We start from the raw sequence: 15,982 nt of genomic DNA, 5'->3' as shown, positions 1-15,982 counted from the left end.
AACAATACATTAATGATTAATCAATCAATCAATGCCTGCAGTCTGTGCCAACTCAATTCCACTTAGACTATACATATGTAATTTAATTAATTTATAAATATTAATTTCGTATATATATATATATATATATATATATATATATATATATATATATATATTTTTTTTTTTTTTTTTTTTTTTTTCTGTTTTCTTTTTCTTTTTGTTTTGTTTTGTTTTTGTTTTTGTTTTTCTGAGATCGCTTAAAGTACAAAAACAGTTTTAGTTTGACTAACACGAGAGCTTTGGGAACTTGGAATTTGCATTCATTTTGGATTTTTCATTATTTAGTTTTATTTTGGATTTGAAATTGGGGAGGGGGCGGGGCATCTGTCTATACACTTACAATGTGACTGCTGACTATGCGTAGCGAGTAGAAAGAGTGGAAAAGTGTGTGTTCTATATTACAATAGAGGGGCTGGCATCCTAATGGCCAGTCAAGAACCCCCAGCTAACTAAGCTTAATTAAGAGAAATTCCATTTATAGTGAGAGAGACATGACCTTGCAGCAGGTTCCAAAAGGAATTATGGAATAGAAGCAACATAAGCAAAGAAAATATAAATTTGAGAATATTCAAGCAGTCAATAAATAAATATATTTTTATCTCTTACACATTTAAAAGCAATTTTAAAATGAAACATAAAGTGAATAAATCTTATATAAAAATAAGACATTTAAACTGACTTATTAAATTTTTGGAAAAATTTAATTTTCATTTCAATTTTAAAAGTCAAACGAATTTGTTGAATTTGATTTTGCTAAAAAACAAAAAAATAATAAATAATAATAATAATAAATAAAATAAAATGTTTAAATAAATAAAAAATAATTATAATATGTTATAAGCAAACAATTAAATGTTGTTCAATTTATTAAATTAAAATTTTCAAATTATTTGTAAAATATTAAAATTAATATATATATAAAATGTTTTGTATAAATTTATAAAATCGTTTTTAGTCTTAAAAAGGAAAATCAAATAAAACTCTAGAGTTTTACTTTTTTTTTTTTAAGTTAATTTTAAACTGGTAAAATTTTTAATATAAATATTTCTTTAAAGCAAACTCCGTGAATATTTATTGTTTCATTTCCTTATTTGAGTCTTAATAAATGAAATATAAACTGAAGTAACGAATACAGCTCCGCATTTAGCTTCAATTATAAGCCAACTTGAAGTAGATCCTTAAGAAACCGCTGCAAGGCTATGTAGGCTTCGGTGCACCGAAGTAGTTTCCGGTTTTTGGGCTTATTCATCGACTGTACACAAGTTCGATTAGCTCTTGAAGATGTCCTGGCCGGGCTGTGGTGAGGCGGCGCTTGGCGAGCCGCTGCCCGCGCCATTGGCATCCGGATTGAGTCGCTTCAGCATGGCGTTGCGGTGCAGCCAATAGGGCGGCGGATCGGGCGGCTGGCCGGGCAGCAGAGTTTTCGCCTTGAGCGTCGACGTTGGCGGCTTGGGGCTGTGCGCGGCAGTCGCTGCGCTGTACATCACAGGATCGGCCAGCTGGGCCGCCGACTGGCCGATGGCGACGCGCAGAGGCGTCTCCTTTTTGCGTATGGTGTCGCAGGTCTCCTTCATCTTGCATAGCTGGTCCTGCAGATTGCGATACTCCTCCAGGAAGCGCTCCAGCTGCGCCGCATGGTAGTCGTAGGCGGCCGCCGAGGAGTTGGCTGCTCCCGCAGCTCGCGTCGCCAGCGCCGAGAAGTCGAGCAGCGGAGTCGCCGCGCTGCTCAACGAGCGCTGGTGCTGCACCGGCGAGGAGGGCAGGCTGGGCTTCTGGCCCAGGAGGTGGCCGTGCAGGCCGCCCTTGTGTGCGCCGCTCTGCACCAGATTCAAGAAGCTATTGGCACGCTGGCCGCCGCCCGTGTAGGTCGTGGTGCTGGCGTAGTTCGCATAGCTCGACTCGGCCGAGTAGCGCCTGCCCAGGCCGATGGCCTCGTTCAGGAAGCTGCCGTCGCCCAGCGTGCTGCTGCCGTACTTGCTCGAGTTGTCCGCCAGCAGCGGCGACTGGCTGTCCGAGGAGTTGCGGAAATACTTGCCGCTGTGCTTCAGCTTGCGCGGCAGCGTGCAGAGCCCGCCGTTCGTGCCCGCTGTGCCCGCTCCAGCCGGCGGATAGGCGTGGCCCGTCTGCGCCGCCTGTGCCACGGCGTACTTGGCTATGTCCAGCAGATCGGGATAGTTGCTGTCGAACAGATCGCTCTCCTGGCCATCGCCATTGCTGCTGCAGAAGACAGATGTGGCCATTTCGTCTGTCGCATGGCTGCCAAAGTGCGTGAAGGGCGTGGCTGTGGAGGCGTTGCTAGTGGCTTGACTCGTTGCGACCGGCTTGCTGTGCGGCGACGTGATCTTTGTGGTTGCTATGGGCGTTGTCTTCCAGGTGGCCGCATGACCACCATAGCCAGCGAGGCGAGCAGCTGCATCCACCTGGCTGGATATTGAGCTTGAAGCCGAGTCGGTGCTGTAGGTGTGAGAGATGAAAGAGAATATAGAGATATCTACATTTAATGATATGTTGAGATGTAGATATAGATTAGAGCAGAGTGAGAGAGAGGGAGAGAAAGAGCGAGATAACTACAGATAGAGAAAACATTGAGCACTAGCTGAACGATGAAGGCTTGTGAATTCGTAGGATGGGATGGGGTAAATGTATCAGTTGATATCGAAGTATGTAGCTTAGATTTCTGTTTTGTTTTCATCATTTTCTCACTTGATTCTAATAATACATAATAATAATTAACTCTTGCAAACTCTTCCAGTAATACGGAGTTCTGCTACTTCGTTGTGGCCATTTTACATATGAGAGGCACTTGGAGTATAAGCTATGCTATGTTAGAATAGCTGAAAATAATATTAAGCATACCTCACAATATTCTAAGCAGCTTCTCTGTGATTTCTCGTAGTTAGTAATCGTGAGAATAGTAGGGGCGGACATAAAGAAAAAGGTCGGACAGTAATAATGATTTCAGTTCATTCCATTCCTTGATATATACTCTATATATATTCAACGTAACTCTTTCGACTATCTCTGGTAACACTTTTTCTCAGAGCTGCCCATTGATTTGTGGCTTCTCCTTGGAATCTATTTGTGCCCGGCACCTCTTCTCGCAGCATTGTCATAGAGAGGGGGAGAGAGGCGCACACATTCTGTATTCTGTATTCATTATATTCCATATGAGAGGCACTTGGAAGGCTGCCCAAGCTCGTTTGCGTTCGACATGAGAGTCGGCAATCAGCGCGGGGTGGCCCAAAAATAAAATACTCATGTGAGGCGTGGCGTGGCGTGTGAGGCAACGCATATTTTGCGCGTCATTAGCACGCGTCCTCGCAAGGATGATGGGTGTGGGGAGAGGGGGGGGGTTGGGTGGTGTATGGGTGGATGCAGCAGCAGCACTCGAGCAGAAAGTGTCAAGTGTTGCCCATAATATGGAACGGATCCGGGCGTGCTGCGCACTAGAGCATGACAGCTCTTTGACGGGGCAACTGCAACAGGACAATTGCCACTCGAAGTAACGAACCACAGAGAACAAAAGCAACAGCAGCGAGGGCTGCTTGAAGTGTGGCAAGTGGAATGGGGGAAGTGGGAGGTGTACTGTGGGAGGTCAACTTACCCGCTGATGTCAATCAGACGCGGTATGTGCAGATCCGTTTCCTCGATGGCCGCTGCTGCATTATTCGCAGCGGATGCGGAGGATTTTCTCGTGCCCGACTTGGACTGCTGCTGCTGCGCCGGCTGCTGCTGCTGCTGCTGCTGTGATGACTGCTGCTGCTCCTCGTCGTCGTCGTCACAGTGCGTGGAGACATGCAGGTAGTCGCCGTTGCGTCGCGTGGCAGTGCCAGCGCTCGGATTCACAATGGCCGACTGCCCCGCATCGTGGTCGTTGAGTGGGGCGTGCGCTGCCCGCAGATAGCTCTGCTCCTCGGTGTCCTGAAAGAGACCCGCGCCGGTGGCGCTGCCGCCGCCACAGCTGGCGCCGCCGCCCAGATCCGGTCGCACTCGCGCGGACATCTCAATCTTCTCGTAGCTCTCACTGCGCCGCACCGGGGGCACCGAGTTCCAGAGGCGCAGCTTGCGGCGACGCCGCAGCGAACAGAAGCAGATGGCCGCAAACGAGGAGCCGACCACAAAGAAGAGCGCCGCCAGCACACCCAGCAGCACGATGCGCACGCCGAGCGGCGCCTCGGGTGGCCGCCGGGAGACGGCCAGTGTGACGCTCGCCTCCACCTTGCCGGCCTTGTTCTCGGCGGCGCAGGTGTAGATGCCCGCATCCTGCATGTCTGCGGTGAGTATTGTCAGATTGGAGGCATTCCTCAGCATGTTCACCACGTAGGTCTTGCGCCCCTGGGTGGCGGCCGCTGTGCGCGGCTCCTCGGCATCCTCGCCGGCGCCCGCCGCACTCAGGTTGGCAATCAGACGATTCTTGAGCAGCCAGCGCACCGCCGGCTGGGGCACGCCCTCCACATAGCAGCTCATCGTCACGTTGCGCCCCTCGACGCCGTGCGCGGTTGTGTCGGTGGCCACGATCTGCGGCACGCAGGCAAAGTCGTCCACGTCCAGCTTGTCCCAGGCGCGGCCGGCCAGGCGCGGCGGCGCATCACATGTGGGCGGTATGCCACTGGGTATATTCTGCTGGAGCATCCAGGCGCGCAGGGGCCGCAGCGAGCAGCTGCAGTTCCACTCGTTGCGCGCCAGCTCCAGGCCGTGCAGCGAGGCCAGCGATGTTATGGTGCCCGATCTGATTTCGCGGAGCCGGTTGCCGTCCAGCTTGAGCCACTCCAGGCTGCTCTCGAGGCCGGCGAAGGCGCGCACCGCCACGCTGGACAGACGGCAGTCGCTCAGCTCGAGTCGCACCAGCTGCGGCACATGGCCGAAGGCGTCGTCCGGCACGCGCGTTATGGGATTGCCCGTGAGCCGCAGCTCGCGCAGCTCCGAGACGTGGTAGAGCGCCAGCGAGGGTATTGCCGTCAGCTGATTGTGGCTCAAGTCCAGCTCGACGAGATTGATCAGCTTGCGGAACGCATGGCGCTCGATGAGCCGCAGCCGGCATCGGGCCAGATAGACTTTTTGCAGATTGAGCAGCTGCGCCGCGGCGAAGCTGTCGTCGGGTATGGTTTGTATATCGTTGCCGCTTAGGTCCAGCAGCTGGGTGCCCGCGTCGAGCGGCTCGGGGATATGTGTTAGGTTGGCGTTAAGGCACAAGACGGACTCCTTGCCGCTCTTCCACTTGCACTCGCACACCGACGGGCACTCGGCCCGCAGCTGGCTGAGGCAGCACAGCAGCCAGAGCAGCTGGCCAAGCGGTATGGGCGGATGCAGTCGCCGCAGTGGCCGCCTGTTCCATGCTTTTCGCCGCACCTTCGTGGCCAGCGTTCGTTGTTGGGCGCTGTTATCGCTGGCTATATCGCGGGGCCGGGCATGATTCTCCTCCAGCGTCGCTGTCGCTGCTGCCATCGCATACTAGGACAGTGGGATCGCAACCAGAACTGCTAAGATCGACTACTCAGCTAACGTTGACTGTAAGGAGACATAGATGGAGAGAGTGGAAGACAGTTAGTGAGAGAGTTAGTTGATTTAGAGTAATATTATCAAAAAGTATTATTAGTATAGCTGCTCAAGCACAAACCCCTAACAAGAGTAGAAATAATATATGGAATACAGAGATGAAGAAGAACCTGCTCGCTATCTCCTAAACAAATAATAATATATCTTGCAATTAAAATTATAAGCTCTGATAATAATAATAAAAAATAATGTAAAATGAATTTCATATATGAAATTAATTAATAGAAATATTTATAATTTTATTTCTTAAATATTTCTATGCAATTTTTACTTAATTAAGAAATTATCTCATGTAATTGAAGAATACTTAATATAATTATTTATGATTTAAATGATGTAAATATGTGTAATAAAATTTTAAATTTTAATTTTAAATCAATTTAACTATAATAATTAAAAATGTTCACTTTTATTTCATTTAAGTACTTTTATATATACATTTAGTATTTATATTTCTACTATTATTTTTAAAATTTTTTTTTTACTTTTCATCTTTTCAGAATAAATTTAAGCAAACCAACTCATTTTATACCTCAGTCAATTTAACCCAATTCCACTTTAATAAGTAAAGAATTTTCACACAAGTTGCTTCACATATGTTTGCTTAAATATTTATAAATACATTATATTAAGTATGTGTATTTATTATCTATATGAAATGCATACTTCATCTAAAAGTTGCCAATTAAAATGTGCCAACTGATGTGATTACATCGTAGTATGTATGTATGTGCATATCGGGCAGGGCCCATTGGCTTGGCCATGGTGCGAGCTATGCAATGCAGCTGCCATAAACTTTGCATTTGTGACATTTTAATAAGCCCTCCGTTCTCGGTGTACTTCCATCATAGCTGTCACTTGGCGCAGCGACATTAAGTCATAACAACACCAGCAACAGCAACAGCAACAGCTCCAGTCCAACGGACTGAGCCTAGACGGGGAACGTGGAGCGTGGTACGCGCTTCAATTTGTGCCCCAAACCTTCACTTGAGCCAACCAGTTGACTAGGGCTTTTATCGTGCGGCCCGCGGCTTTTATTTGACTTGTCTGGCTACTCTCCTTCTCTCTCTTCCTTTCTCTCTTCCTCTCTCCCTCTCTCTCTTCCGCCCTTAGTCTCCCATGACCCCTTCGTCGCTCGCCGTTGCGGCTTGTGTTTGCGGCATGTTGCAATTATGGACGAGCAGCATGCAAGCAAAGTAAGCAAAGCGAAACACTGCGAGGCACTGAGCCCCGTTGCCGGTTAATATATAAAATTTGCATGCAGCCAACGGGGCGTATGCACAACATTTGAGCAATTCCGCTTTAATATTTCAAGTCAAGCGCTGAGCAAACGTCTGCGAACGGCTCACAGAAACTGTTTAAGTTGCTTCAATGTGCCATATGTAGCGGTCTACGTATATCATCAATAAATTAAGCAATAACTTCACATGAACAGAAAGAGAATTTATGGGAAGAGAATCCTCAAGTACTTCAGAAAAAGGTATAAATATTTGGAGCAAAGGCAAATATTGCCAGAGCTGCACATAATGTCTGGAAGGTGGCTAATTGATGAACAAATTCATGGATCAACAGTATTTAAATTTGCCATTTCGAATTGTCGGGACTCCACTGTATATAAAGAGGAAGGGTGCGACATGGATGGAGGTAGAGAGAGAGAGAGAGAGATGGAAGGTGCTGCTGTCGATTTTATTAAACGAAAGCACAAATAATATTACAGCCAAAATACTCGTAATACATTTTTAAATTTGTTTTGTAATTACATAATTAATAATCGTAAAAAGTTTATCAACATATTGATTAAAAAAAAAAAAAAAGAAAGAAAAGAAAACAAACTAAAACTCTGATCTCTAAAAATAAGATACAAATATTATCGCACATATAGAACCATATCAATTTAATCTCATCGTATCGATTGCATCTCTTCAATAAGAGCTGTTATACTGTACGATATAAATTATATATCCATTCATATTTATTCACAGATTGTGAATTGCAATTGATATTGATTCGCGCCTACTTAAATCAAAGCCACATTTTCGTTATACGGAGCATCAGATACCCTGATTATAAATGTCGAAAATTTTGTATATATCTGAACAAAAGTTTTATACACACTTCTGAATATATGTCGTTCAATAACTACTTTCAGCATAGCTCTAATTCTTGCTATTGCTAATGATAAAGCATTTACTGCACATTTACTTATAAATTCATAATACTTTATATGTCATACCTCTTTTAATACTGTCTACTCAGTATACCCATTGCACATATCCAAATTTAGATATACATATGTGGCTGCACCTCAATACGTGATTAATTAAATGAAGACATTTTAATTGACACTACAGAGCAGTTGAATGAGTTTAAGTTGGGTTAATTAAATGCAAATCGGCATGCTCAGAATGCACTTGGGCAACTTTGAAGCACCCGCAGCTGGTGACATTTTAATCACTTTAATTCTCAATTTGCATGCCGTGATAGTGCGGCAGGCATTTCGAGCCTTCAGCTAGTTAATTACGTTGATATGAGATATTTTAATGCGGTCCGCGCGTAAATTGAAATGTTGAGCACTCGGCGCAGTCGAACGTAGCTTTTGACAGTGTTTCGGGCAGCTCTTTGGTAACAGTTGTGTGAGAGCTCCACTAAAAAAAAAAAAGAGAATGGAACAAAAGGGGGAAAATGAAAATAGAAATTGTAGGAAAACACAAACAAAAATATTTTAAAGCGGTTATGCAGTTATCCGTAAAACGGATTCGAAACTAAACCGGAAGCCGCAAAGCAAACAAACGCTTTGCAAAAACCGCGACAAGTTAGCGGGACGGGTGGGCGTGGCCGGGCATATGACTAATGCACATGTGTGCTAGTGTGTGTGTGTGTGTGTGTGTGTGTGAGTGTGTGGGGGGACCTTTGAGGGTCAATACACTGGACGGCAACGTCGCCGGTGCACGGCATAAAGTTTTTGCATGTTGCTAAAATACTCAGCCGCATTTTTCTGCGCCACAGACAAGAGCCATCGAGCGGGCCACAAACAGACAGAGAAAGGCAAGCAAAAAGAGCGAGAGAGAGTGTGAGTGTGGGAGCGAAAGGGAGACAGAGAGTCAGGCAGACAGGCGAAAGACAATGGGGCACATGTGTGTGGCATTGTCGCTGCCATTCCGTTTATCATATGAGCATGACGACGCCGTGAAGTATGCAACATGCAAAATGCAACATGCAAATGCTGCTTTTGTTGCGGCCGTTGCCGCTTTGCTGTTGCTACTGCTGCTGCTGCTGCTGCTGCTGCTTGTTGTTGTTGTTGCATTTACTGCAGACACTAATCCTATTTATGTTGCATTGCAGCGATGTTAATAATTTTATTTGCCAACTGCCAGTGGCACGTCCCATACAGTTGCCAACTTGCCAACTTACTGTTGCAGTTGCAGTTGCAGTTGCAGTTGCCGTTGCCGTTGCCGTTGCCGTTGTCTTACGCTCCTTAAGCCGCTTCTGCATATGACACACGATACGTGCCGTGGGTCGAGAAACTTTTTGCGCTGCACCAAAAGAGATTTGTGGCAGACAGCAAGACAGGCCGCAGCACTGCTTGCACACTCGCTGCCTGAGCCTAATGAATTGTTTATAAGTATTTGTGGCCTGAGAAACGACGTAAGAGCCATGTACAAATGGGTTTGGCGACTGCTGAACTTCTGGTGACTTGTGAGCCAACTGATTGATAATTAAAGGAAGGCCCAGCACAGCAAGTGTCGAGAAGCAGAAAATAAAGAGCAATTGTAATATCTATAGAAATTTAATTAAATAAATGTATAAATTATATAGAGATATATTTAAGAAATATTAATAAAAACACAAAAGTCTAGTTTTCAAAAGTATAAATATTTTTAAGATAAATATATTAATAATAAATAATATATTTATAAAATATAATAAATTAAAATTATTTTCAATATATAGAGATATATTTTAATTTGGATAAATTACAGGGAAATGGAAAATAATGAGATCCTACTCAGGTCTCTTTATTTTCCATTCCCCGATGAAACTACTACTTAAAAACTTTAGATTTGGCTTCCAGTATTTTAATTCAAATTGGAATTATATAATATAATTATTACATTTTTTTATTTTTCTATACATTTCTTTCTTTATTTATAATTTTTTTATTTTATTCATATTCTATGTATAAAAACATATTAATATAAATACATTTTATAAGCATCGATTTTACTCAAATAGATATATGTTGTTAAGCTGGAGTCAATATATATTTTAAAAATATGTTCTCTACTTTAAAAATCAATTTTACATCAGACTTCACAGTTGAGCTAACCCCACTCGTAAAAAAAAACATTCTAGGGTATGAAAAAGTATTAAGTGACAGCTGCCAAATGTTTGCTGACAAAGCTTTGGCAACACGTCCACTCCTGGCACATTTGCACTCACACACACACACAGTACGTACACACACACACGAGCACACACACTCTCCACAGCTCGGCTATAATGTAAAAATAATGTCCTTTCAGGCCGCATTGATTGCAAATAAATTACACACATTTGCCAGGAAGTCGAATGGCCGATGGGGCAAAGGAACTATGGACGAAATCGAGACGTTGGCCTGAGCGGCCAGAGGAGAGATTCAGATTAAGTGCCCGAAGAGCCGTTGTGGAGTTCATAGAGCTAAACAACTTAGAAGGGCGGAGAGGAGGCGGAGTAGGGCAGCAAAAGCAACAAGCCGACAAAAATGGCAACGCCATTAATTTCTCTTTGGCGCCGAGGCCGTTGAAACTTTAATTAGAAAAGCCAGCCAAAGATTTTGTGTAATTTTCTTTTGATGCCAACGCCGCTGCTGCTGCTGCCATAGATAATGAAGTTCCCATTTCTTGTACTTTTCTTGTTTTTGCGTTCACACTTCCGGCTTCATTATGTGCAAATTATTTTAACTGCACTTTTGGCTTGCCCACTCCCATTTTCTTTTACACTCACACTCACACTCACATTCACACTCACTGGGCAAATATTTTCACTAGCTGCAGCCACAGCTGAGACTTTGATAGCGAATTCTGTTGGCCACGTCCTTAGCGAGAAGTAATCTGCCCGCCCGCCATTCGCCGTTCGCCGTTCGCCGTTTCACTGTCATTATTCATTTTTGTGTGTATTTCTTTTATGCTGTGTAACCTTTGCCGCATTGTTTCTAGCCGCTGCCGCAGCTGTAAAGCAATTTTCGTAAGCATAATAGACTTTCCCAGGGAGGCGAAGAGAAAAAAAGAAAAAAAAAAAAAATACCGAAGAAAGAAAACAAAATAGCATAAAAAATGACCGGCACGATGAGGGGCAACAATGAGGAGGTGGGCCGGCTGCTGGCAGAAGAGAAATTAAAAACAAAGTAAAAATGCTAAGCATTATATCTCAAGGGGACCCGAAACCGGCGCATTATGCTCTGGGCTTGGCTTACTTTTTGTCGTCCCAGCCCCTGCTCCTCCCTCTCCCATATGCCTGTGGTCAGCAGGCGCTGCATTTGCAGTGTGGCCTAAGGCGGCCGTAACTGGGCTCAGCACTCAGCACAGCAGCCACTATTTGCTCTGCTCTGCTCTGCTCTGCTCTGCTCTCTTCTGGCATAGAGCGTTTACTTTCAGCTCTCGGCCCCTCGCTTTCGTTTTCTGAAGCACACACTTCAGTTGTTGTTGTTCCTGTTGCTATTGTTGGCTTTGTCAACAGTTTTTTATTACCATTTGTTGTTGATTTAAACGGCTTGAGCAACGGTCGCCAACCCGTGAGGGGAACTCGCATAAAGCATTTGATGCAATGTGCAACGCGGCGTATACGCATTAAGAGCACAGCGCAGAAGTGCGCTTCGCATTATTGTTTTGTTTTGCTATTTTGCTTTTATTTTAGAGCATGTCGTTGCAGGCGTTTTGTTGATTAAATACCCTGTAAGCAATATGAGTGGAAGCATAAATAATGCGAGAGATAGAAATTGGTCTCTAGCTTATTTTATGCATAATAAATAATAAGTTGGCCGTAATGCGGGAATTGATGAGCGAAAAGGATAGAGAGTAGAAAAAAGAGAGAGAGAGAGAGATAGATTGAGAGGGAGAGAGAGAGGGAGTGGAAGAGGGACCCTATGAGGCAAACAACAACAAAAAGAGAAACATATAGAGAATTTGTGAAAGGCAGAGACCGAGCAGAAGGCGAAAAAAGAATATGAGAGAATAGCAGTAGGAAAAGTATGCCCTCCATAGATCTTTTCACAAAAACCTGTAAGCTATTTAAGTATATCAAATGTCTAGCAATTATTAAGGTTTCATTTAATTGAGCCTTGATTAAATCCAACCTACAAACTTTCTGCAAAGTTCCAAGTTTTTATTAATATTAAGTAGAAAAAATAAACAAGCAATGTATAACCTCTAGACCGCCAACTTAATACTTAATAACTTCATGCGAAAACATAAATCTGTCGAAAATGAGAGAAATATATATTTACAAATACATAAATAAATTCATTATTGAATATATTGTCATACATATACATATATACTTTACAACAAATTTATTTAATATATTCATTAAACCGCACTAAAAAGTCAATAATGAATGCATTCTGTTGTCATTTCTAATTCTGATCAAATTACTTGACAAATAAATATAATTCATTTATTATTTAGATAAATTTGTATTATGCATGATATTAATGTATAAATCAATTTGAGTCTTTCAATGCAATTTACACATCAATTTTTAGACAGTGAAGTCACGTGGTCGAATCGAGTAAATATTTGACACAAATAAATGAATTTCATAAAGTATATTGAAATTTATGAGTTGACAAAGGTAACAGAGCTCGAAATGAAACATTTGTTGGGGCTATTAAAGGAACGTTTATCTCTGGGTTGCGCCTCGAACAGACGCATAATAAATTGGGAAAGTGCTTTTCAATATGCGGACTTGATTGGCAGATAAATTAAACAGCTCCTGGCAATGTCGAGAATGTTGCTTTCCTTTTTATTGGGCTATAAATGTAGAAATAAAAGTTAAATTATATAATCAGCCATAGACTACCTTCATTTTTGCCTAAATGCTATGTTCCCCTCAGACCGTCAGCTACTCCGCTTCTCAGCTTTGTATTTCGGCTTTGTCCAACCATTTGATATGTGTGTGTGTGTGTGTGTGTGTGTGTGCCTCCACGCAATAACCAATAATACCGAAGCTAATAAAAGTAAACAACCCAACAAAACAAAGGCGAGTCGACCACATCCACAAAATGCTTTGGGGGCCCGCATAAACCGTTACGCACACTCACACACGCACACACACTCAGTCACACATACATGTATTCGCATACGTTTACAATTTCTAAACATAAATATCAAAATACTGTGGGTGCTTCAATTTTACGACAAGGACAACAAGGACGAGTGGCAACCTGCTCGTCTTTCTGACTGACAAACGTGTTCAATTGCCGCAATAAAACTTCTTGATAATATGTGAAAATCATACAAAGCACAATATTAAATTAGCTCCAAAGATGAGTGTGTGTGTGTGTGGGTGTGAGTGTGGGTGCGGGTGTGAGTGTGAGTGTGGCTGTGCGTGGGATAGGTGTGTGGGCGTGTCTCGAAGGGCAAAAGCAATAAAATGTTATCCCACAAGGCTCAAGGCTCTGGGCCAGGCTGCCCGACTAGATGATGCGCATTTTATGCTATGATTCTTCTGCTTCTTCTTCTTAGATATGACAATAATTATGTAGTGTTATATGAAGAATAATTTTCATTTATAGGGCCAAGTTATTTCAACTCAGATCTAAGATCAAATCTTGAAATTCAATAAATAATTCGATCTAGCTCAACGAAACAGTATAGATATCTCGAATGTTCCCTGATTCATATTTTCATTCCCACACCTGTTACAAACAGCAGCACAACTATTATATACCCTATATGAACAAATTCCTTTCAGTACGGAGAGCAGAAAAAAAAAATTGCCGAGAAATGGGCGTGCTTGTAGGCGTAACCCCGTCAACATTCCAATAGATAAGCAAAAGCCTCAAGCATTGCAATAGAAATATCCATATAAAATAATGTCTCTGCAAATGCGTCTCAAATTCATAAAGCTTTTGCGGCTTTAGTTATATATATATATATAAGAGCATATATACTATCTAATATTTATGGTAACTTTTTTACATAAATTTGAATGCCCTTTTCCGAGTTGATTGTTTGCAGAATAATATTAATTTCATATTACAGTTAATTAAATTCAGTTTTTAGACTTTTCCTGCTGATTTGCAGTTCACAAATAAAATTATTTATAGAAACTTTTTTTATACAATATCCAGAATTTGAAGTACTATTTATATATAAGCATATGCATTCACAAACTCTGCCCAAAGAGTATAAAGAGTTTTTATTTTGTGGGATATAAGAAAAACATGTATATGTAACTAAAAATAATAATAAAAATAAAAATAAAAATGATAGTATAACTACCTCTTGCATATGGCTACTCAATCAATTGCATTTCAGTTAGTTTTCATCTCTTTTTCAGAATGTGAAGTGTTTCTCTTTTTCATTTGATTTCAGATATATTTGCATTCTGCTTTCTCTTAGCTGCTAAAAAGCGCAGCTGGCGAATGTCTATTTTGTTCAAATAGATATTTACATATATATGCTCTATAAATATAGACCCATTTACTTATTTACATTTATATAAACAACAAACAATTCTCTTTGTGAGTAAAAGTATGAAAGCAATTTAGCTGAAATGAAGCCAGTAGATAGTGAAATAAATGCATTCGGCGAGTAAAATCTATTACCATTTATTCGAACAATTGTTTAATAGCTTTCTATTGTATTGGACGACCTCAAGTCCATATTCATGAGCAACCAGCATTTGCCCCTGTGTGCGTGCGATTGTGTGTGTGTGTGTGTATATGTTTTTAATTGGATATTCTATTCAAATATTGAATAACACATTCGACTGATGCATAGACAATGCCATTTCACTTTCTCTCAAAACGAATGGCAAACGCCAATCAAAACGAATGAAAACAACGCATCAGTTTTGTATCCAACAACATTTGGCCAAACAGCTTTTGGGGCTAACGAGATAAGGGATGGAGCGTGTGTGATGTGAGAGGCTGGTCAGCAGTTTGATTGTGTGACAGTTATTGATTATTTGGGCCGAAAGTTAGCTGTGCGAAGGCTGCTGGGGAAATCAACGAAATTGGGGCGCATTTCGTTAGGCCAACTCAGCAGCTAATTGTTTAGGTCCGGGTGCAGCTCCAGGTGACCATGGCAACAGCCAGCTGGGTCAGCTGGGCCAGCAGAGCCAACAGGGCCAACTGCAAATTTAATGGCCTAGCAATGGCACTTTAAGTGATTTCGTTTTGGGCGTTGCCAAAGTGCTTAAGCCGGACTTTAAGGCCACCGGAAATTTGATTTGCTTACGCGCTGCATTTCCCCCTGTACTCCCCTGCAGTTATGCTGCATTTCTGCTTCCTTCTTTCAGCATCTGGGCTATAAAAATCCATTTGACGCTCGCAGTTTTCTCATTGGCGTCGCGCTGGGGCGTGTCATGAACTCGTTAAATGCATTTCGCTGTATGCCAAGGATTTCACAACTTTCGACGCTTTCAACGCGCTCGCATAAAAACTCAATAATATTATAATAGAATCGCGTCTAGCGAATGTTGACTCGATTTGCACTTGCATACCATCGAGAGCAGGCGGAAGAATAGAATTCGCCTCGGGCATGATTGCCTCGTCAACGAGAGTTCCAGTGCCACATCTATTATTCCATTTATTTTACTTTATTTTATATATGTACTATATGTATGTGTATTTGCATTTGTATTTGTATTTGCAGTGCAACTATTTGCAAAATGTGAAGTTACGCAAACTATTTGCAGAATAATGCAAAAATAAAATACATATTTGAAATAATAAACTTGTTTTATATGCTTGCATGCAAATATGTGTATGCGACAGAATACGCTCAGACTGACTGACTGACTGATTGATTGATTGACGGCTTGATAATTAATGCATTTCAAAGCCAACGACTCAAAATTTTTTATTCGACTTTACATTTCGTTTTGAATAAATGTTTGATGTGTAAGTTGGGCAACAATTCTTGAAAAGGGATGTGGAGATTTTCGATTTTCATCCTATGTGTTCCAGAAGAAGGATCATTGAACTGGGTCGCTTACTTATTTATATGATATGGCAGCTGTTAAAGTCTTTGTGGCCTAAGTAACTGAATTTTTAAACGCTCTCTGTCTGTCTTAATGTAGACAAATTGATGCTGAGTACGTTCCACATTCGCTGTGAGCAGAGCATTTTAATCCCTTGAAGGCAGCTTATAAATATATATAAAAGGGTCTGCAATTTATG

At 42.2% G+C, this 15,982-nt stretch overlaps 1 protein-coding gene across 2 annotated transcripts in view; it reads right to left on the bottom strand.

The window, feature by feature from the left end:
* Positions 1 to 1,124: 1,124 nt before the first annotated feature.
* Positions 1,125 to 15,982, bottom strand: part of LOC6577455 — a 40,571-nt gene continuing 25,713 nt past the window's right edge. For both annotated transcript variants that reach the window (XM_015165678.3, XM_002003386.4), the window contains exons 3-4: positions 3,647 to 5,550; positions 1,125 to 2,496 (exon numbers count right to left, since the gene is read on the bottom strand). In XM_015165678.3, coding sequence (XP_015021164.1) covers positions 1,311 to 2,496; positions 3,647 to 5,487 — 3,027 coding nt within the window. In that variant the 5' untranslated portion in view covers positions 5,488 to 5,550 and the 3' untranslated portion in view covers positions 1,125 to 1,310. The remainder of the gene's footprint in view (positions 2,497 to 3,646; positions 5,551 to 15,982) is intronic.

Source organism: Drosophila mojavensis, unplaced genomic scaffold (assembly GCF_018153725.1).
Source record: "Drosophila mojavensis isolate 15081-1352.22 unplaced genomic scaffold, ASM1815372v1 contig_36, whole genome shotgun sequence".
Taxonomy (NCBI): domain Eukaryota; kingdom Metazoa; phylum Arthropoda; class Insecta; order Diptera; family Drosophilidae; genus Drosophila; species Drosophila mojavensis.
Note: the sequence above shows the minus strand (reverse complement) of the source record. Positions and strands in the feature narration are given on the sequence as shown.